Below are 24,713 nucleotides of genomic sequence, written 5' to 3' on the forward strand. Positions count from 1 at the left end.
AATAGAACAAGGAAAAAAACGCTTTTCTGGGAAAATTACTTAGCGTGCTCGGATCAAAATTTTTTTTTTCAACGAAAGTACTCGGTCACCAAACTCCGGGAAAATTATTGGCGAAGGTCGGAAAATTTTTGCCGCTCGTCCGCGAGCGTTTTAAAATTTCGACCGTTTTTGAGAAAAACGCTCGCTCACGCCAGCGTTTTACGACTTAAGGTTTGAAATTCTCATCAGACCCGCCCATTGACATTCCTGAGATATGATAAAAAAATCAATTCAATCCGTTCATTTTTCACCGTTTTACGAGCTTTTTTTTTTTCATGCGCTCGAGACGCCAGGGCGCGCCGCCCGAAATTCTTGCGACACTTTACGACATGAAAACGATTTTTTTTACGATTTGCAATCATACCACGGCGTTCTGTACATGTCGAGGAAGCGCCAAAAATCGGAAAATCCCAGATCCGACAAAAACTCTGGCCGCTACGAGCGTTTGAAATTCATCAAATTTTAACGGAAAATGACGATTTTTCTGTTTGCTAATAATACACATGTACGCGTCCTATTATATCTTATTATATAATAGAACAAGGAAAAAAACGCTTTTCTGGGAAAATTACTTAGCGTGCTCGGATTTTCAAAATTTTTTTTTTCAACGAAAGTACTCGGTCACCAGACTCCGGGAAAATTATTGGCGAAGGTCGGAAAATTTTTGCCGCTCGCCCGCGAGCGTTTTAAAATTTCGACCGTTTTCGAGAAAAACGCTCGCTGACGCCAGCGTTTTACGACTTAAGGTTTGAAATTCTCATCAGACCCGCCCAATGACATTCCTGAGATATGATAAAAAAATCAATTCAATCCGTTCATTTTTCACCGTTTTACGAGCTTTTTTTTTTTCATGCGCTCGAGACGTCAGGGCACGACAAATTCTTGCGACACTTTAAGACATGAAAAAGATTTTTTTTACGATTCGCAATCATACCACGGCGTTCTGTACGTGCCGAGGAAGCGCCAAAAATCGGAAAATCCCAGATCTGACAAAAACTCTGGCCGCTACGAGCGTTTGAAATTCATCAAATTTTAACGGAAAATGACGATTTTTCTGTTAGCTAATTAAATTTAAATTTACTATAATTTGGAGGTGTGTAACTTTTTCCATGACAATGACTTATACTTTTGAATGAGAGTGATAAGTAATAATTGCCTTATCGAATTTCTTATCATGGTATTAATGCCAAGTTTGTAATGTATACACTTTATCATCATATGTATACACAGTAATCATGAAAAGATAGCGTTTTCTTCTGTCCTTTTCTCAATACGTATTTCAATGTTTAATACCGTAACATAATACATGAAAATTCAAATTTTCACAAACTTCAAAACGCTACAGAATATTTACTACTCAATATTAATAAGATATTTTTTCACTAAAATTTTTCTTAAATTCTACTCTACAAAATAGCTATCTTAGATTTTTTTTTTACATTTTATTTAAAATTTAAAAATAATTAATATTTTTAATAAAATGTAAAAAAATTAATTATTGAGATATAGCTATAGACCTAACGTNTAAAATGTAAAAAATTAATTATTGAGATACAGCTATAGACCTAACGTATAAATATTATTTAAAAAAAAAATCAGCTAAAAATATTAACTGGATCAAAAGTTATTTAAGTTGTCAGTGAGTGCTGGGCCACTCTGTATATGTTAAAGCATATTGTTGTTTTAAATTTCTATTCACTTATTTCTATAAAATTCATTTGTTAATTTTCACCGATATCTTAAAATATTTTTTAATTTTGTAATTTAATATTATAGAATTTCAAATAGATTTTTTTTTACATTTAAAATGTTAAAATCTAATTATCAATTATCATTAAAATTTAATATAAAAACTATAAATGTCTTACTCGAAAGAATAAGATTATTAATATAGTAGGGCATACTATAATAATAAAAAAAATTTATATTTAATAATTTTGTATAGTAATATTTTACAAAAATCGTTTTCTTTTTTATTTTGATGTCCAATTTTACCATAAAACAAAATAAAGCTACATTTTTTTTCATATTAAAGTATATTACATAAGCTTTAATATGATATATCTATAAAAGTGTCAGTATTTCCGAAATATTTTTAAAAATTGAGTTGAAAAAGTTCTATTTTCTATATGTCTTTTTAAGTTTTGAACCCCCCTTGTATTAAGGTAAGTATTCCGATTTAAAAAGTATGGCAAATGAAAGAGGTATATAAATATTATTTCTCAGAATAAAATTATATTGATCCATACATTTTTCAAAAAGTTATAGCATTATAGTAAAGTTAAAAATGTAAAATATAAAATCGAATATTTTCACACAAAAATAGCATATAGTAGCCATTTTTTCCATGAAGACAAAATAAAGTTCGAAATTTTTACCAGCCGCAAATGATACGTTGAATCTTCTTCCCGTTGTTAAAATGGCAACGTCGATGATGTACGCCACCAGCTCCTGACGTGCCGCACGATGGAACCGATCCGCATACGCGTACCGTCGCCACTAACGCTGATAACTTTTCGACCCTCGAGAATCTTACCGGAAACCGACTAAGAAAGTGCCGCGATATTATACGAAGATTATTTTAATTTTGTCCAATTTATATAAAATATATACATATAGCGTTATAATTTTTTTTTTTAATTTCTTCAATATATTAACCTACGAATAAAATAATCTATAAAATCAAATTAATTTCTAAATAATTCATATTAATGAATATTTGTTTTTACTACAATTCTATTGTAAAAATAAGAACAATTTGAATAAAAAAAATTTAAGTTCTATATATCGGGCGCTCAATATACGAAAAATATGGCACAAAGCACCCATGCTTTTATCTCAATAATACTAGTATTTTTCGTTCATTATTGTTTTAAGCTTATTTTAAAAATTATTTTTTTCTCTTTAGTTCGATGTACTTTAAAAGCGTGTTTTTTTAAACTATAGTTATTTTTCACTTTTTAGTTTCATGTTATGATAGTAGTTACTATCAATATTATGGTTGTAATGGGTAACGGGAAATCAGGGTTCGATTCCGGGGAGGAGGCTGAGAAACGGCTACCACAACCAAAGAAAGCAGCACACGTTGATATTAGCGTACCTATTGAGCTTTGGCAGCATACTGAAATATTTATTTGGAAAAAACTCGCGTAATTATGCATCATTACTTTGTTTCCCAAAAATAACTGCTTGGTTCATGACCAATATGTCAATAGAATTTATTAAACTTCTAATAACCTTGGTGCTTTAAATAAACACAAAAATGTTTATATAATAGCATTGTTATTAAAATATTATGATTGTAAGTGGGCTTTTTCTCGTCCTGAAAAATAACGTGGTTTGGCGCTTGCATAACGACTATATGTGGTAACAAGGGTCGTCACCATCTAGGCAAGGTGTCACAAATGACAAATTCGGTAATCATATCAAATTAATTTACAACAGTAAATTCAATATAAACAGCAGCTGTTTAATACAGCTGCTGTATTAATAGTTTCTTTGAAAATTGTTTGCAATGTAATATTACGTTATTTCTTTTAATATTAACGTATAATATTTTGTTATCATTTGCACATGCATGTCACATATTATGATTATACAATATAACCAATACAAGGTTCTCTTATTTAAAATACAAAGAAACCAGTTAAATATGGGATAAAATCTTCTTATTGTAGTGATTATTATAAGATAAGTATGTAGGTGTTACTTAATATTCTCTATAATAAGCAGGGCCCTCATTATAATTAACCAATTAGAATAGAAAGCTTCAGCTTCTAGGATTGCGGTAGAGATATCAATATAATGTTTTATTTATAGATGCTTGATGTCTTTACCTATCATTTGGTATATTTTCTGTAGATCTGACAATTAATCTGCTCACAGGAGGGGATAAAAAATGATAACTTTTTCACAAAAAATTAACTTTTTCAAGCTAAAGTTAGGTTGAAAAAGTTCTACTTTCTATATGCATTTTTCAGATTTGAACATCCCCCGTATATAAGGGAGTAGTCTGATTTTAACAAAAAGTATGTCGAATGAAAGATGTTTATAAATACTACTTCTCATGAAAAAATTGTATTGATCCATACATTTTTTAAGAAGTTATAGCATTTTAAAGTAAAAAATGTAAAATATAAAATCAAGAATTTTCACACAAAAATAGCATTCGGTAGCCATTTTCACCACGGAGACAAGTCCAAAGGTCAAATTTTTTTTTTCCATAATAAAGTACATTACATTAACTTTAATTTAAGATATATATAAAATTGTCAGACCTTCCGGAACATTTTCAAGACTCAAGTTGAAAAAGTAAATTTTTTGTGAAAAAGTCATTTTAAATCCCCCCTGTGGGCAGATAATTGGTTAGATTTATAAATAAATATATATCAAATGATAGGTAAAGACATCAAGCATCTATATAAAAAAAAATTATATTGATATGTTCATTTTTGAAAAAGTTACGGCACATTTTAGTAAAAAAAATTGAAAAAATTTCGAAAATTATCGATTTTTAAATTTGTAATTTTTTTGGAGGTTTCCTCCATTTACGGGGAACGGGGGAATTTTTTTCAATTTTTAAGGGTAATGTCTTCAACTAGATACGATTTGTGATCTTTTGACGTATCGTTGAAAGAAATCCGTTCGGTGAGAGCTGAGAAAAAGTAGTAACAGACACACAAAAAAAAAAAAAAAATTAGGTAAAGACATCAGCATCTATAAAAAAAAAATTATATTGATGTTCATTTTTGAAAAAGTTATGGCAGTTTTTAGTAAAAAAAAATTGAAAAAATAGCGATTTTTAAATTTGTAATTATTTTGGAGGTTTCCCCCATTAAACTCAATTTGATTACAATAGTAAAAATCTATAGTTAAATTCAAGTGAAACTAAATATCATTTCTTTAGATATCATTTATATAGCAACATGTTACCAAAATAATTGGAATATTAAAGAATGGCAGCAGCAGACTCAAATAGAGTTAATAAATTAATGTATTATAAAGTAAAATTATTTTCTTTTATAGTTGAATAATTTAATCATATCAAATCTAATTCAAAAATAAATACTTAAAAAATACTAGAAATGAATGATTTTAATTATTTGTATGGAGAAAGCTGGTTAAGATACTTTTTATTTGATAAACGTATTATTCATCCAGTGGGTTGGCAAAAATAATTTTGCTGATAACAGATTTTTAAAACCGCCGTCCGCGGACACATATTACGTTACAAACACAAAATAGTTCTATTTTTAACTACGCGGCGCTAACAAAAACTTAAAACTTTATGATATCGACGGAATGGCAAAATCAAATTTCGGAAATTCTAACGTAATTTTTTCTCAAAATATATAACTTCGTTGAATCAAACCGTGTTAACTAATCGTCAACCGAATGGAGACGGCTGGAGGACATAAAATTAATTATATTGAGCAAAATTATATTGAGTGTTTATTTTAAGGACGGAACTATCTTACATGAATGGTATAACTTTTATTTTACTGAATCGCAATTTATCACTGATGGAATATAAAATAATAATAATAATAGATGTTTAGATAGTCAACCGAATATTTATCTTGATAGTTAAAATATTAGTTTTAACTACACGACGAATATTACAGCCGCGGTAAAATCATTTATTGAACCTAAATTAAGCAGTGATTTTGTCCAATAATACTTACCTGAACATAAAGGCACTAAAGTTGAGGACCCGCAAAGATTTTTAAACTCCGCTGTTAAAGTACAGCGGCAGTTTCTATTATTTCGTAATATGCCCAATGCTTTGCATTACGCATGTTACACTTATCAATGAAAAATGTTTAATCTGTATTTTGTATTACTTGTATACAAACAAATAATTTATTTATCTGACATATCATATACACTGTTGTACACTGTTTATTCTACAAGTATATTCGTATTGATAATTGTTTACTCTGCATCTTATCTTAAAATAATAATCTTGTTATATTCAATTTAATACAATAAGCTGAAAATCACTAAAAGCACTAACGACGACAACAATCCGTGATGGGGGTAATTAAAATAATATAATAAAGGCTTAGTTCTGTCTACACTTCAGAGAGAGAGAAAGGTAGCAAGTCAGTGAGCGAACGTGCCAGCGAGCACTTTTTCTCCACTTTTGAAGTTCTGAATTTCATATAGAATTCAAAATTCTTTTGTTCAGTTTATTTTTCTCAAACTAGCCGTCACCCCGTGTTGTCGTCGGTACATTTTAAACGATATTGAATACAAGTATTTTTACGTTGAGACTTTATTTATTAATATAAAAGAAACATCATTAATTTTTACGCAAAATTTAACGATCTTTATACAAGCTATCTAAAAGAAGTAAGTAAATTTATATTATCCCAATTAATTAGGATTAATAATCTGAGTAAATAATGGTAAAACAATAATTGATTTAAAAATTATTTTATTTACTTGATAATAATTAGTTAGTACTTGGTGTATACTTCGACCAAGTGTCAGATAGGAGGCCAAGACCCCGGCCACCACAAAAATACCTCAGCTTTTAATACCTCTATGAGAGAAACTTTATTTATTTATTAACCTACTTATCTTTACTGTTCTAAATCTTAGGACTCTACAATCCCAAAAGAACCTCGTTGCTCACGATTTGACCAAATGAATATAGTAAAATTGTATTATACATAGGATTTTGTTTTCATTATGTCCTCAGATATATTTTTGAATTTTATTTTAACCTTTATAATGTAATAAAAAAAAACTAAGGAGCAGTGAGGGGGAGAAAAAGTGCAGGATGTGGAGAAAGTGGAAAAAAGGGGTTAGTAACCCCTTTCCAGGCACGTAGCTAGGATATTTATTTGGGGGTGGGGTCCAGTATAAAATCTATCACCAACTACCAATAATTGTCTGGAGAACAAAAAAGTTCAAAACATAACCAATAAGTATAAATACAAATGATTTTTTTAATAAGTATTAAGGTATTTAATTTTAATAATTACAATTAATTATCTTTGTTCTTAATTATTACAGATTTTGAAGTAGGGATTATTTTAGACTTATGTATTATTATTGTATCACAATAGGTATTTGATTAAAGCAACATTTTTCTGTTTGTTTTGGCCATTATGTCTAATACATCATGTGGAGAAATGGATAATTCTCAATGAACTGATAACAGAGCGAGCCCGGTCAAGCGTTCATTTCCAGTCTTGTTACGTGGTAGAGATTTGATTCGTTCTAAAGTTGAAAACGAACGTTTAACTTCTATTGTTGATACTGGCAATGTGGCCAAAATTTTTAAAAGAAAATATGTATTAGGGTAAAAATTTGTATCACATTCATCTAAAATTGCCATTATTTCCACTGGTTTATTTCCTCCGTTTTTCCATTTTTCACACCACAGTAAATATTCTGATGTCACATTTTTTTCAGAAACTTGATGTTAATAAAATATTTTTAGATTTTGAAGTTTTGTTACTTTATCTTTTGAAGCATACTTTGGCAATAAAATTTCATTAGACAAGAGAACAATATTATTTTGCTCAAATCGAGTTTCTAGATTTAGAATAAGATTATCTAAAGACGGCAAAAATATGGACACTTCGTAATATTCCTCCGCTGAGTCACCAACATAATTTTCCCAGTGGATTTGTTTTTTAGTTGTACGCGGAAATGTAATATAAGTCAAAATATAACTTTGCTAGTTTACTAGCTTCTTGATGCTAAAAGAGATGAAGCACTGGAAGAGACTGAACATGAAGACTTCATAAAAAAAACTCAAGAAACTTCACCGAGAAGTTTCTATAAAACGCGTTTCACATAAACCGACCAAACGAGTTCTTTTTGATTCAGGAGCATACTTTAAAATATAATTTTTAAGAACTTTTAAACATAAAGCGTTGTTTCTGAATAAATTTATTATATTTTTCATAACGCCAAGACTATTTCTTACACTTGAGATTGACAAAGAAGATGATAGTGCAAGATTTAATCTATGTGTTGCACAATGCACATACATCGCTTTTGGGTATTTTTGCTGTACTCTAGATTGAACACAACTGAACTGACCACTCATATTTCCAGCTCCATCATATAATAAAATCCATCATACCCTTGTCCAATAAGATTGTTCAAATCTAAGCCTAATTGTTCGCATTTCTTAAAAATCAAATTTGTCAAATTTTCCCCAGTTAAATCATATGCTGGAATAAAACTTAAAAAGTCTTCACGAAGTTGATTATTTTGATTCACATATCGAGCGCATAATAACAGTTGTTTAATTTCAGAAACGTCTAACGTTTCATCGCATAGAATAGCAAAACAACAAGCTTTATTGATGTCAGTAATCATTTTTTTTTAAATTAATTGCCCACAAATATTAATTATTTCGTTTTGTATCGTCAGACTTAAATAACTGGAATTTTTATTGCTAGTTAATAGATGTGTTTTTAAATTTTCGTCACCAGAATTAGCCCTAAATCGAAGTATGGCACGAAATTTATCATCTTTTTAGTGGGTTTTTCCAAGGTAAATGGAGCACTATCATAATCACCTCTTAGAGGAAGTTTGTTTTCACCGAAAACAATTATAGTCTCGATAATAGGTATTAGAGCCACTCTATTTTCTTCTTGCTGTTTTTTTCTTTTGGAATCTAATTGTGTTGCAACATCATTTATTTTTCTACTATCCACTTTTTTAAAACTATCTGCATCTACAAGACAAAATTGATGATAGTTGGTTTTAGAATAGGCAGTAAATTTTTCAAGGGCGTTTTTCAATTTAATGAAAGGTTTAACAACTAATGATCCGATTTTTTCATGAGATCCTTTGCCGATACAATCATTGCTAAACAATATGCAGCATTTATAAAATGCGCCATCTACTTCTTTTGAGTCGCTAACCACTCCCACATTTCTAACCACTGATATTGAAATTTAAGATTTTTTTTATTAAATATTCGAGTAAGAAAAATATAGTTTATCGTTGGTACAAATACAGACTTCATAACATTACTTTTGAATAGATCATTATTAGTGATTACCTGTTTTTGAAAATGTTCAGCTGACACAATTCAAATATCAGGATAAGTAGTACTCATATCTTTAGCTGCCTGTAATACTAGAATTAAACTACTTGATAAATCATTAACTATTAAGTTTCCCCCGATGCCTGCGTGTTCACTTATTGGTTTCACATTAGTCACACACATTAGAAGGTGTTTTAAAATATTTTTCCAGCGCACCTCTCTTCATAATGGAAAGTTTTCTAAAACAACAAAAAATAAAACTTAACTCAAAACAGACTATCATCCAATAAGCGTATGTATTATGTGCTCGATTACACTGCACATTAAAAGGCATTGTTCTTACATCTCGGAAAATGTCATGGTGAATAGTTCAACAATAATTATTATCAATGAAAAATATAAATTTAATGTTATGTTAGGTTAGGTTAGATATTNATATTAAAAGGCATTGTTCTTACAATGTCATGGTGAATAGTTCAACAATAATTATTATCAATGAAAAATATAAATTTAATGTTATGTTAGGTTAGGTTAGATATTGTCGTAATATGCACAATGCTCTGCATTACGCATCTTACATTCATCAATATTTAATACCGATTGTATACAAACAAATAATTAATATATCTGTCATAACATATATACATTTTTACACTAACTATTATATATGTATATACATGTTAAATTGATTACTGTATACTATGCATCTTATCTTAAAATAACTATCATGTTCAAATTTTATACAATAAACTGAAAATCACTAAAAGCACTGACGGCAACATCCCATGATGGGGGTAATTAAAAATAATATAAGCAGGCGCTGATTTACTAAGAGACTCTCAATTCTCTCTTCTTTTTGAAGATCTGAATTCAATAAGGAATTCAGTATTCTTCTAATTGATTTATTTTGAACAAACTAGCCGCGACCCCGTGTTGTCGTCGGTATATTTTTAAGCGATATCGAATACAATTATTTTTGCGTAAAAACTTTATTTATTTAAAAGAGACAGTATATATCTTTACGCAAATCTTGACGATCTTCGTACAAGCCAAATAAAAGAAGTAAGTAAATTTATATTAACCCAATTATTTAGAATTAATAATCTGAGTAAATAATAATAAAGCAATAGATCACATATTTATATTAAAACTTTATTAATTGTTACTGACTAGTTCGTACCTTATACATAATCATATTACGTGGTATTCGTGAGATGGCCACCGCCTCTTCGTTGCCTCAGTGTATTATTTCAGGTACTTCCAGTTAGGTCATTTGTAATATCTCTATAGAGAAACTTTAATAATTTCTTTTGATATCCAGTGGCGGCGCTAGGCGTGGGCGAAGTGGGCCATTGCCCACGGCCTCGCACCTCAAAGGCCCTCGCGTTCCAAAGGGACTTATAATTAACCATAGAAAAATATGGGAGAAGTATCTATACAAAAATTTTTGTATCCATGTAATTATTTTATTGTAAAAAAAAAATCATAAACATAAATCTTATATTTCGTCATATTTAGTCATTACTAAAAGTACCAGATCACACTATGCGTTTTGTCGGTTGCCGATCGGCAAACGACCGCGTCTATTCTATAATTAACATATAAACCGCGTTATCGGAGCCAGACTGACCGATTCGGTAAACCGATTTTATCTAAACTCGATAACGTGATTTCATTTTGACAGTTGTTGTTAGTTCGATTGGTTGTGTTTTATCCTCGTTTCTGTATCGATCGATTACCGAAAATTATATTCAATTTAATAATATTTAACGACGCAAAAATCATACCACACGTACCTAAGATGTAAGTATAAAACTTTATTAATTGTGTTTACATTTTCCATTGTTTTTTTTTGTTTTATGATATTAGTTAAAAAATGATTTTATTATAATATGAAAATAACATAATCAGCATGGAAAACGATTTATTGTGACAGAATAGATATATAATAATAATTTTTTATAATAGGGAAGTATGGAAATAATATATTTTAGTATGTTGTATTGGAAATGTTAGTTAAAACTTTAAGAACTAGTAAATAATTGTAATTTGTAATTGAATATGATTTGTATTTAACACTTCTCATACATAATTTTATAAATATTACATAATAATTTATTATTAAAATATAATTAACTATCCATATGTAGGTATCATGTCTGGATCTAGTAGAGACAGAGATACTGGTCGGAAATGGGAATCTGGTGCTTCCAAAAGAAAGAGAAAAGCTGAAATGATGCAAGTGAACCAAGCTATGAGTACTAGTATGATGAAATTTCTAAACAAAACCAGTACATCAACAACTACAGACTTAGACGAACCTAATGCCAAAATGGATTTAAATGAAGGAAATTTATCCAATAAAAGTNTCAATTAATGTAATAAATTTCCTAGCCTCACATAATCTATCATTTAGAGGTCATCGAGAATCAATGAAGTTAGATGATAGCAATAACTCTGGAAAATTTATTGATTTATTAAAATTATTGTCCAAATATGATCATTCATTACAGAACCATTTTCAACTAATTAATGAAAAACAACTGGCACAACATTATTTGAGTCATGATATCCAAAATGAATTAATTAAACTTATGTCTAAAAAAGTAATTGAAGAGATTATTAGTAAAGTAAAACTAGTGAAATATTATGCTTTCATGCTCGACTGCACTAGAGACATAAGTCGCGTTGAACAGATTTCCATTATTTTAAGATTTTGTAATACGTCAACCGGTGATATAGAAGAACATTTTATTGGATTTATTGCTGTTGATTCAACAACAGGGGAACATTTAACAAACATTATTCTACATGAGCTAAAAAGTAATGGTTTAGATATTCAAAACTGTCGTGGACAAGGTTTTGATAATGGCGCGAATATGGTAGGAATAAACAAGGGTGTTAAAACACGAATATTAAATATTAATCCAAAAGCATTCTTTGCACCTTGTGGTTGTCACAGCTGGAATTTGATTTTAGTAGATGCTGCTAAGTCTTCCATTACAGCTAAAACATTTTTTGGCTTTATTCAAAAAATTTATTTGCTCTTTTCAACATCTAGTAAACGATGGGATCTTATAAAAGATAAATTAAAACTAACATTAAAGTCTTTATCTGAAACAAGGTGGGAAAGTAGAATTGCTGCAGTCAAAGCAATATTATTTCAATTTGACGATATCATTGATTGTATAAATATACTTAAAATGCAAATAGTAGACGCAGAAACTCTATGTAATTGTGAAGCCATTTTAAAAGAAATGTTAACATTTGAATTTATTGTTGCAATACATGTGTGGTATGAAATTTTACTTCGTGTAAATAATATAAGTAAAATCTGGCAATCAGTTCAAGTTAATTTAAAAATGGCTGTTGATTCTTTAAATAATTTTTGCAATTGGATTCAAGAATATCGTGATATAGGATTCAATAAAAGTATTATAGAATCTCGCCAGTTCATAGAAAAAAGTAGTTATGAAATAGAATTAAATTTTAAAAACAAGAGAATAGCAAAGAAGAAAAAAATGTTTAGTTATGAACACACTGATGAACCTATAGAGAATGGTGAAGAAAAGTTTAGAGTTGACTTTTTTAACAGCATGATTGATGGAATTCTACATGACATTAAATGGAGATTTAAATCATTGAATGAATACTTTGAATATTTTGGTTTTATTTATGATATGAATATTTTAAGATCCATTTCCAAAGAAGACCTTTATAAGCATTGTTGTGATTTAGGTACAGTTCTTCAAGAGGGTGAAAAGAGCGACATTCAATCATTTGAATTATACGCAGAATTACAACTCATAATTTCAAGTCTACCAGACTTTATTAAGGATGCAAAACAACTCATCAAATACATAATAGAAAATAATTTACAAGAAATATATCCAAATGTTTATATAACAGTCAGAATTATGCTCACTATTCCTGTCAGTACAGCTTCAGCAGAGAGAAGTTTTTCGAAGCTTAAAATAATTAAAAATTACCTACGAAATACGATGACACAGGAAAGACTCTCAGCATTAGCAGTTTTGTCCATTGAAACGAAAATTGCAAATAATTTAAATTACGAAGATATACTTAAAACATTTAGTGAAGCAAAAAGCCGAAAAGTCCATTTCTTGTAAATAAAAAAAAAAGAAAATTCTAACAGTATTATTAATTTAAAAAAATATGTATTTAATTTTACAATTATGTATAAATAAAATTATATTGACTACTTTGCAAATAAAAGATTAATAATTAGAGTTTATTGTTTTAAAAAATTGTAAATCTTAATATTTATTAAATAACTATTGTTACTTAAATGTTTATTAAAAAAATTAAAAAAAAGGGCCTCTTTAAGTCTACTTCGCCCACATATAAATTTTACCTCGCGCCGCCACTGTTGATATCTACTTGTCTTTATTATTCTAAACCCTCGGACTCTACAACCCCGATAGAACCTCGTTGCTCTTGATTTGACCAAATCCCCAAATATACAACATTGGTCACAAAACTCCAAACAACCTTTTTGCTTATTTTTGTATTACTACAATATACAAAATAAAATAAAAATTTTATCTTAAGTTGATGCCTCGCACAGATATATATATAATCTAATTATATATACAGTAGAACCTCATTAATCCGGACTAATAAGGGCTCTAGGTTGTCCGATTTAATGAAAGTCCGGATTAAACAAAATAACCAAAAAACATGTCCGTATTATAGATTTAAGAATATTATATTATACTAAATACTATATATGATATAATATATATTGCAACATGATATTAGATTCAGGAAAAACATTACATATTTAATGTGGATAGAATTATGTATATATATATAATAATGACCAAAATATAAATTACTAATATATAGTTTATGATAACGTTAATGACGGTAGATAAGAATATATGTACTTATGGGAAAATCGAGGAACTTGCCTTTATGTTTATTTTAGTCTACGGTTGGGTTTGAACTGTGTATTTTTCGTAATGTTAGACAGCTGTCCGGATTAAGCGGAGTCCGGACTAATGAGGTTCTACTGTATCTGTGATGCCTCAAGTCAAACAACGGGAAAAGCACCGATAACGAACCATATACAATATGATATTCTATAAATTCTTGGAATATCAATGGCATCATTAATGTTCCACGAATTAAATTGAATTTAACTCACATTGCACAATGTTGTTCAGTATCTACTATCTAGTATTTATTAATGTAGAATAATGTAATACACAATTTTAATAAAACAACCGATCTCAAATGAATGAAAAAAATATAAAAATACGAGTGTGTAGTTAGTAATTTATTCATGGTTGGTAATGTATTAACACTTTGGTGATAACACTTAGGTGGGTAAACCGAATTGTGACAATTCGGTATGAGGTGCGCACAATGGACCAACAGGTCTGAGTGCATGGGCATTATGTCCACCTCAATAATAACTAAAACTAAAACTAATAATTTATTCAAACCTACACCCAGAGAAAAAACTCGATCTATTTAATAAATTCATTGTTCAATTTGATAAATATATCATGACTATTGAATCTATGATTATTTATCAATATGATGATTTTTTTCTTGTCTTGAACAATAATTATTCATAAGAATAATTATTTTGTTCGTATTAATAAAACATTATCATAAACCCTTGATAAAATTTCTCTATCAAAATTGATTGAGGTTTTTCTTTGGGTGTATAAGTATATAATATATACTTATACATCCAAAGAAAAATATATATATATATATTTTTTTTTTTATCGTCACTTTTAAAACGTAATTGGTAGAAAATCAAAGTACCATCTGATTTTTTGGTGAGAAGTTTAAAAAATTTCGGGTGGAGGGGGGGTCCAGACCCTAAGGACCCACCCCCTGACTAGGTGCCTGTTAGTAGAGACCGACCAGATTCTTAAAAAAAATTCAAAAATACCAACGAAATTAATAATAATCTTTGTATAATATCACGGAACTTTCGCAGGCATTGGCAACGCAGTGTCCGGTGTGGTCAAAGATGCAGCGTTGATGGTGACGTTGCTGTACGTCATGTCCGGTCTTTAGACACTTCCGGAGCTGATGGAGAGTATCGCCGACGTCATCATTTTGATGAAGTGAAAAAGACATAAGTATAATGTCGTCGTCGGCACTAACTGGACTTAGCACCAAAGCGGATGGCACGCAGTGTTGGTCAGTCAAACTACTATATTACGTAGTATGCCTGAAAAAGGCGACGTGTCCGCGGGACTTAGTTTATCATAAAACAGCGCGGGAATGTGTAAGTGTTATAATGAAAAAATTACTCTGTGTTTTCTGTGTGGAGATATGTTCGAAATCTCTTAGATTTTTCTTTAAATCTGTCTCTGAATTTAAATGCTTACATCATAACAAAATGTTGAATGCTCAAGGCTTGTACTAAGTAGAGAAATCATTAACAGAACTACTTTAACAAATTATAATATCATTATTATTATAATATTTTGTTATATTAAATACATTAACTATTTTTATTCAAAACATGTATTAAGTTGCTTAAATTAAAACTTTGTACTGTCATAACTTAGTTGGTAGGGTACAAAATATAAATCTAAATACATGCTTTAAACTCCATACGGGTCCATTCCGTTTTTGAGCATTAAAATACCGAATTAATTAATAGTTATTTATAGACACCGTGAAATATGTTTAAATATTTTTTCATAGTATCTTACAAGTAACCAAACGTTTATTTTATTATGTGTTAATTATATAATTAAATGATATCATTGTAATGATACCAATTATTTTGTTTGAGCCGAATGCGTGTTAATATTTTTTCTATTGGATAATTTGTAATAAGTTTACGCGCGTTATCTGTATTATCTGTGCCATAAATGCAACATCGACGAACTGGTTGGTAGGTATCAAATTGCATATTACATTGTCCGTAATAATTGCATTATCTTTGTTTCTGTAATTTCCGACTAACCTTAATCCCTAACAAAGGCTCGAAACTTTTAGGCGCCTCCGTTGGTTTGACCGTTTCGATATGACGATTGTCGGGGAATAGCTGTAGTCGGAACTAGTCGTAGTATTTGCCGTCTGTAGCGGTAGTTTTTTTTTAATTGTGTGCGTTGAATTCATTTAATTATAATATTTTTTTTTGTGCGAGTGTCCGCTGCAGCTAGTGATGTGCAAATTCCCAGGAATTTTATGATGGGAAAATCCCTTGGGAAAATTTCCGGAACATTCCTTATACCGGGAATTTATCGGGAATATTATAATTTTATTAAATTTTGTTCATATTTATTAATTTTATTTCAATATTTAACTAAACTTATAGCTTTAAATGGTCCATGGCCTATATTTTATACACAAAAATATTATTGGAGAAAAGTAAGACATTTGTGTAATTATTAGTAGAATTATTCTTAAAATATTTGATTTGATTAGGATTTAGGTACCTATAAATTTATCAATATAATGAAATTATGTACTAAAGGTTCAGTTGTTGATGCAAAGAATTGACTATAAGTAATTATTTAAACTGCTTGTATATATTTACATTAAACTAAATATGAAATTTTATGTTGAAACATTAGGAATTTTAAATATTTTATAACTAATTATAATTTTTGATTCTGTTATACTTTTCACTGTTTATATTTCAAATTAACTGTATGCTATGANTTGTGCGAGTGTCCGCTGCAGCTATTATGTAATTTTTGGTATTCGTGGCTTCATCCAGTTTCTGAGCCGGTAAAAAATATTTTTTTTTTTAGTAATGTATACGTTTTGCAGTTTTTATTCTATTTTATTAGGTTCAGAAATTTTCCTTTGCCGTTTTCCCGTTTTTCTGAATATATAATTATTTGTTGGTGTATTTCAATTCTCTTATCCTTCAAAAATCACCTTTCCCTAGTTTATAAGGTACGGACAACGGCCTTTTGATTGAGGTAATCCCATTTTTACATGGTAAAGTGACTACTTAGTCACAAGGTTTTAATGTACATCGACTGTCGACGGCTCAACGATAATTTAATACAATTTTTTGTTGTATGACGACTCAAAATATAAAATAATACTTAATTCTTTTTTTAATTAATAAAAATAATTAAATTATCTTCATTTTTTATTTGTATTATTTTATTTTAAATTCTATTGCAGTCCGACTTTATGTCTCGCTATATAATAGAATGGCCACACATTTCAATTATTTTTGGTAAAGACCACAAAAGGTAAATTTTCCATTGTGCTCATAAAATTATAAATTATTATAAATGTAACCTTTAAAAATTTAATTTAAAGACACTCATAAAACGATACTTGAAAATGTTTTTTAAGATACAGAAATAGATTCAATAAATTATTATATTATATATATATTTTTTAAGAACGTTTATTAGAAAATTTACAATCTATACAGCTATATGTACAATAAGTAAACATGTGAATAGGAATAAAATAGACAATGATATGGCGGTGAGGAGGAAGCTCACATTAGAGCCACCTGTGTATTATTAATTTTAAGTGGGTTAAATAATATTGAGAAGGTCTCTTGACCAGTTGCGTTTGAGGCGCCTATTTGGATTGCCCGGAAGAATTGTTGAGTGTAGCTGAGTAACGAGACGGTTTGGATGGTATTGAATTTTGAATTGTAGTCTTTTGTAGCATATGTGTAGTATATTACACGAAAATATTTTTGAAATAAAAAAAATTTACTGTAAAACATGATTTATTTAAGTGAACTAAAAATATTCCAACGAGTAAAAAATTCTTATATAAGAATTGATCACTTGTGTCTAATATAATTTAAAATTCAAAATATTTTCAGTATTTATCATGAAATTAGTATATCTATAGAAAATAAGTTAATTTCAAGCGTTTTTGTAAAATGTACATTGTACAAAAAATGATACAAGTGTCTTTAATAATATAAGCAGGTTTAGGTTTTAAAATATCCTTGGTGTAATTATATATAGCAATATTTATATTCTTGATATTTTTTTCGCTATTTTTTTATATTTAGAATAATAACACCTAATAAAATAAAAATTGTTACATCGAGCAAACGTGTTAACTTGTCTTTAATAGTAACCATACTAAATTTAAATGATCGTAAAATAAATAATAAATGAGTTATTTTAAATGTTCTATTAAAATTAGTAATATTAATTTGTGTGTTAAATTGCTAATGTTATTGCGTTATACTACATCATAAAAATGAAACAGTGCAAAATATATGTCAATACTCAATACGAATAAATAAATTTAATTTAAAAAACACTTGTATAACTATATTTAAAAATAAATAAATTGTTATACTATACTACACAAAAATAACTAAAGGCATTATTTGAAAAAAAAAATATGATTTCTGTAAAATATGATTTATTTAAAAAACCTGAAATATCTCTTCATGAATATAGTCCTTTTAGCCTCGATGTGAAGCTGAGAAGGTATTGGTTTTACTATGATGTGTTTTTTTTTGTGTCTGTTATCACTTTTCTCAGCTTTCATCTAACCGATTTCTTTCAACGATTCGTCAAAATATCACAAATCATATCTAGTCGAAGACATTACCCTCAAAAATTGAAAAAAATTCCCTCTTTTCCCGTAAATGGTAGAAATCTCCAAAAAAATTACAAATTTAAAAATGGCTAATTTTCGACATTTTTTCAATTTTTTTACTTAGAACTGCCATAATTTTTTTAAAAATAACCAAATCAATATGTATTTTTTTTTTTATATAAATTTATGTTGTCTTTACCTTTTATTTGGAATATTTTTCTTATAAATCTAACTCTTTACCTGCTCACAGGGGGAGATTCAAAATGACAACTTTTTAACAAAAAATTTACTTTATCAACTTAACTTTTAAAAGTGTTCCGGAATGTCTGACAATTTTATATATATCTTAAATTAAAGCTAATGTATTGTACTTTATAATGAAAAAAAAAAATTCGCACTTTATTTTGTTTTCACGGTGAAAATGGCTACCAAATGCTATATTTGTGTGAAAATTCTCGATTTTATTTTTTACTTTTATAACTTTATAATGCTATAACTTATTGAAAAGTATATGGATCAAAACAATTTTTTTATGAGAAATAATATTTGTATCTCATTTTCTTTCAACATACTTTATCTTAATCAGAATATAAATAAGGAAATAGCATAGTATATTATTGTATATTGATCTCTTTTATCCGAAAAACTCAAAATTACAAAAAAACATTTTTTGTAAAATAAATATTTATCACTTGTGGCTTATATAATATAAAATTAAAATGTATTTAAAATGTTTTTCTGTAGGAAATAAATTATAAACATGTGTATTATCTATAATATCCTTAGAATATTAATTAATTTGAAGAGTTTTTGTTTAATTGTTTACAATTGTGATTAATAGTATAACCGTTTATAGGTATTTTATAGTCCTTAGCAAAAGCGTAGATAAAAATTTTTACATTTTTTTCGGCCACCCTTATCCTAAATATCCATTTGACACGATCTCTCACATCCTCTACGTTCACATCAGCTGTCCTAATGTCGCATGCAATAACATCTCTCCATCTTTTTTTTTGGTCTTCCTCTACCTCTTCTTCCTTCAACATTAATTTCTACAACTGTTCTTACGGCTTCCGATTCTTCTCTCTTCTTAACATGACCAAACCATCTAAGTCTATTTTCTCTCATCTTATCCACGATTGACGCTGCATCAAAACTCCCTCTTATATGCTCATTTCTTATCTTGTCTTCTCTAGTCATTCCACACATCCATCTAAGTATACTCATTTCTGCTACAGTCATTCTCTTCTCTACTTTCTTATCAATCGCCCAACACATCATAGCTGGTCTCACTACAGTTCTGTAGAATTTACTTTTCAGCCTCATTGAAATTCTTTTATCACATAAGACGCCAGACGCTTCTCTCCACTTCAACCACCCGGACTTAAACCTGTGTCTAATACCCTTGTTAATTTCACCACTCTTTTGCACAACTGATCCTAAATACTTAAAACTTTTCACCTTTCCAATCATGTCTCCGCCTATTGTCACTGTTCTCCTTATTTCACCTATCTCGTGTTATTCTTTATCAAACTCGTACTCTATATACAACTACTTATTCTTAAACTCTTTTATTCAAGAGCTGATCTCCACACCTCTAGCATTTGATTAATTTCCTCCCTATTTTCTCTTATTAAAACTATATCGTCAGCAAATAACATGCACCACGGCACCTCTCCTTGTATTTCTCTAATAATTTCATCCATCACTATAGAAAATAAGTAAGGGCTTAATCCAGAACCCTGATGCACTCCTACTCTTACCCGAAAACCTTCTGTTACTTCTCCCACACTTTTTACCCTAGTGCAAGTGCCATCATACATATCCTCTATTATATTAATATACCTTTTCACTCTCATTTATGCCCACTTTAGAACCTCTCTCAGTGCTCTATCATACGCTATTTCCAAATCTATAAATACCATGCAAAGCTTTTTCTTTTCTAAACTTTTCTATTATCCTTTTTAATTTTAAATCTAATTTATTTTATTGTGTGAGTAATTTAAATACATATATATTGAAAACATATGTACTTAAAAAAAATTAAACTTTCATAAAAAATTTTTTATTAGCACTTTAAAATTTTTTAAATTAAAAAAAATGATTACTTATCTTAAATTTCTTAACTAATCCGCTTATAACTACGATATTGATTAAGTTTAACTAAGATGCACTTTTTACTAATACATTTTATACATTGACGGGAAGAGTAGTGCCATTCATAAACGACTATATTTAAAATGAACAAATCCAGAAATTCCAAAACTATGGTTTGAAAGTCATTAACGAAAGGTTATTTTGTTAGTAAGATCATTTATATTAATACATTATTTATTCTAATTTTTAATTTGATTAAACATATAATAATTTTATTATAATATTATAAAATATTAAGGGATACGGAGAATAGAACACAACTTTTTTCTAAAAATTATAGAACGTAGGTTATTATTAATTTCTGAAAAGAAAAAATAATATATAAAATTAAATTTCGTATGTCATAATTCTATAGTCACTCTGTATTCTTAAATATCGTAGGTAATAAATAATTTAATTTATAATGTTTACTTATTAAATTTTATTTTACAAGAGTTTTTATAAAGACAATTATTTTTGATACGATATTTGTATGAAGAAAATTGTGGAAGTATTGCACCAAAAAAATAGTCAAAAGAGAAATATGGTTTGTACATTGCAATGTTATAATAAGTTATTGTAGTTGTAAATATGTTTTCACTTTTTTATAGAATTATCCAGTTTTGTTGAGTTTGTGTTTGATTGTTTTTACTGGTAAAAAATAATTTTAATAAAAATAAAAATAGACGAAGAAATATTTAATTTTTTCTTTTGTGGAGGTAAAAAAAATGTAATTTTTGTAGCAATAGAATTATGGTTTCAGATTTTGTATCATTTAAGTAACATTTTTGAAAGAATTTTACCTTGTCTCTTAAACGTGATTATTAGAAATTTATAATTTACTTATAACGTAATCATTAACTCTAAATTACATTTATGACTATTGAAATCTTGAATTTATTTTTACGAACAAAAGTTATACGCACAAATATAATTTTTTAAAATAGAATGTGGTTTTCTTAAGTCAGAGTATAAAATTTTAGCTTCAGAGAAGATAACATAAATCCCACTTAAAACACAGTCCAATAATTTGATTTTATACGTTACATTTATTTATAATTATAAATTTCATAGCATTTATTTCATAAAACTGTTATTTTAAAATGAATAATATCTATGTTTCTTAGAGAAAGGTAATTTAGGACCACATGAGCCAGGGGTGTTCATCATAGACATTTCAGTAAAAGTGTTTTCATTTTTTTAATGTGGTATGCAGGAGAGGTCGAAAAATAATCGTTGGGAAATGAGATTTGTTTCTGAGTACCGTACTCAGTTAAAAATTTGGTATCATTTCTAAATTACGATTTATTTTTATACGTTGTGTCGTTGCAATATACAACAACAAATATGTAACGTATGAGATAATAAATACTACTTTAATTAAATCTATTTGTTGGTTACACATCAATATGTTATCGAGAAATTGTGTTGTGATTATTTATGATATCCTTGTGTTACACTGGGTCGTGGTCGGTCTTCTCTCTATGTCTGTGTTGTAGCCGCCATCTTAGCGTGTATACGCATATATTCAACTATAAGCTCTATGGTACTTGTGAGCAAGTATTTTGTTTTCGTTTTGTTGTAAAAGTAGAATATCATCTTTGCGATCGTCGCAAAAATATCACCGTTGGGTCTATGTACTTTTTGAGATACATCAAAATACCGTTCTCAGCATTTTGTACACGTTGGTCAACTACTTGCATTTGATTTCTATTGATCCTTGCAATATACAACATTATCATCCACCGTTTTAACTAGCCGAAAAGTATAATTCTTGTTAATTTTCTTTTTAAGCTTACTCACATTCATAGTTTATTAGTTGTTTATATCAACTCCATTGTGTCATTAGAATTAAGTGCCCCCCTGTCAACAATGGTGTATATAACATTTTATGATTCATGTATATTACATTTAACAATTATAAATTGTAAATTCATTCATGCAGTCCACTCACTATATTCCTTTTCTTCGATGTAGACTGACTTAAGACAAATAAAACAATGAGCGTTAACAAACCCGCGTAAATACCACTTGCTGCGTTCATTCACTATTATAAAACGATAAAATAAAATAAATTAGAATATATTACATATATTACCTTAATTTATGTATTTTTGAAGCATATGGGATACCAATCAATAACCGAAATGAAAAACGTAAGTTAAAAATTAATTAACTCTATATTATAATAAAGAATTCAAGTTTTGTTTTTGGCTATATTATTTAATATATATATAAAATTATTGAATCTGATAATAATAAAGATGAAGAAAAAAAAATGTTTTTTTTATTACATACTACCAATCTCCGTTAGTGGACAGTATATCTACATAAGAAATAATAATATTTTGTGTAATTTTATTTTTAAATTTCAACAATTCTTTAAACAATTAATAGAAGGAGTCTAGGAAAGCATATACAGCTTTTTTAGTGTCTCTTCGACCTTACATTTATGTTTCGTCATTAAAAATATTTAATATTATTAAAATATATTTTTTTAATTGAAAATTAAATGATTATAATTTAATATAAAAATATATTTATTAATTTTTATATGTGATAACATATGCTATTCCAGACGATAATCAAATCGAAGAACGTAAGTTAAAACTAAATCGAGTTTTTAAATGAATAAAAATGAATTTGGAATTTAATAATGATAGTTAATCTAAATTAAATAAAAATATCTTTCTTTTGAGATTTTTCTTGAATAATACTCAGATTATTTAAGTAAAAGTGTTAATGCGGCTTCACATATTTCTTTCCTCTTAATTAACAATTATTAATACTCAATAGTTACTTCAACATACCAAAATGAGACAGAAGGAACTATANCTTCAACATACCAAAATGAGACAGAAGGAACTATACAGGAAAAGATAATATTTTTTTTTTATCGACAAATAATTGATTATGTATTAATGTATTATATGTACACTTTTATATATATATATTATATCTTTTATTCAATGTTCTATTACAAAAAAAAATTATTTTAATTTAAATTTTTCAAATAAAAGTTATACGCACTTAATGTTTTTAGAAAAAGTAAAGTAGTTCTGCGATAGCAGTTATCTGGTACGCATGTGTTTTTTTTGCGCTCCCGATATCTTATTTTATTTTAATTGTTTCTCTATTTTAATTAATTAATTCACTTAATACCTGTAAACGGCGTTATGTAAATGTGGTATTCGCGTTTCTGAATCGTTTACTAGCATAATTAACACGTTAAGTTGAATATATATCACTCGTTATCGGCGTATACGCCAAACACACTGAAGTTCATCACGGCCGACGCGGCGGCGGCCTTGATAATTTTATAGTTAATAATTTTAGTTATAATTTTTAAAACGTAAACAAATATACATTTAAAATGAAAAGAACATTATAGAATTTTAATTGATATCTGACAATGTTTAACATTACTATTACAAATAATTGCTATGTGATGACATAGCCATAGTGACATTACGAAAAAAAATTTGGGTAGTGGGAAACCAGCCCCTCAATATTTTGACTATAGAATAAACACTAATTTGTAAAAATAATCTCCTTGAAAACATTGTTTTGCAACAATTCATATAGATTTGCGTTTTATACAAAAAATTGAGTTATTAAAAAAAATATGTTTAAAATATTCTATAATTTGTTTAGCCAATAACTTGCCCTCAGACGATACAAGTAATAATAAATATTAATTAAATTAAGTTATTTATAAATTAATCAATTATTATACATATAGTTAATATATCCATTGTATATTACTAAAAATATCTTTGCCCTTATTGTGCCTCCTCAAAAAACACGTAAGTGCTTGACAAAAGAACTATAAAAAATTACTTTATTTTGCTCATTAATATTAATACCCCACGCAAAATTCATAAATACAGACCTGAGCGTAACATTGAATTCTATAATTAATAAATGCCGAAAATTCTGGTACGGGAAGCTGCCTACCATAGATAAAGCTAAA

General features: G+C 28.3%; 2 protein-coding genes across 24 annotated transcripts in view; one reads left to right on the plus strand and one right to left on the minus strand.

Moving 5' to 3' along the window:
* The window catches only part of LOC126907241 (uncharacterized), a 235,096-nt gene that overhangs the window by 33,154 nt on the left and 177,229 nt on the right, over positions 1–24,713 (minus strand). The window lies entirely within an intron of this gene.
* LOC126907383 (uncharacterized) overlaps positions 21,177–24,713 on the plus strand; it is a 14,871-nt gene continuing 11,334 nt past the window's right edge. For 6 of the 12 annotated variants that reach the window (XM_050688619.1, XM_050688636.1, XM_050688663.1 and 3 more), the window contains exons 1-4: positions 21,177–21,287; positions 21,352–21,394; positions 22,861–22,896; positions 23,319–23,339. In XM_050688619.1, coding sequence (XP_050544576.1) covers positions 21,234–21,287; positions 21,352–21,394; positions 22,861–22,896; positions 23,319–23,339 — 154 coding nt within the window. In that variant the 5' untranslated portion in view covers positions 21,177–21,233. Of the gene's footprint in view, positions 21,288–21,351; positions 21,395–22,860; positions 22,897–23,318; positions 23,340–24,394; positions 24,422–24,713 lie in introns of all 12 variants that reach the window. The other 6 variants (XM_050688628.1, XM_050688643.1, XM_050688657.1 and 3 more) reach the window with 3 other exon arrangements.

The sequence above is a fragment of the Daktulosphaira vitifoliae genome, unplaced genomic scaffold (genome assembly GCF_025091365.1).
Source record: "Daktulosphaira vitifoliae isolate Bord-2020 unplaced genomic scaffold, ASM2509136v1 Scaffold_1, whole genome shotgun sequence".
Lineage (NCBI taxonomy): Eukaryota > Metazoa > Arthropoda > Insecta > Hemiptera > Phylloxeridae > Daktulosphaira > Daktulosphaira vitifoliae.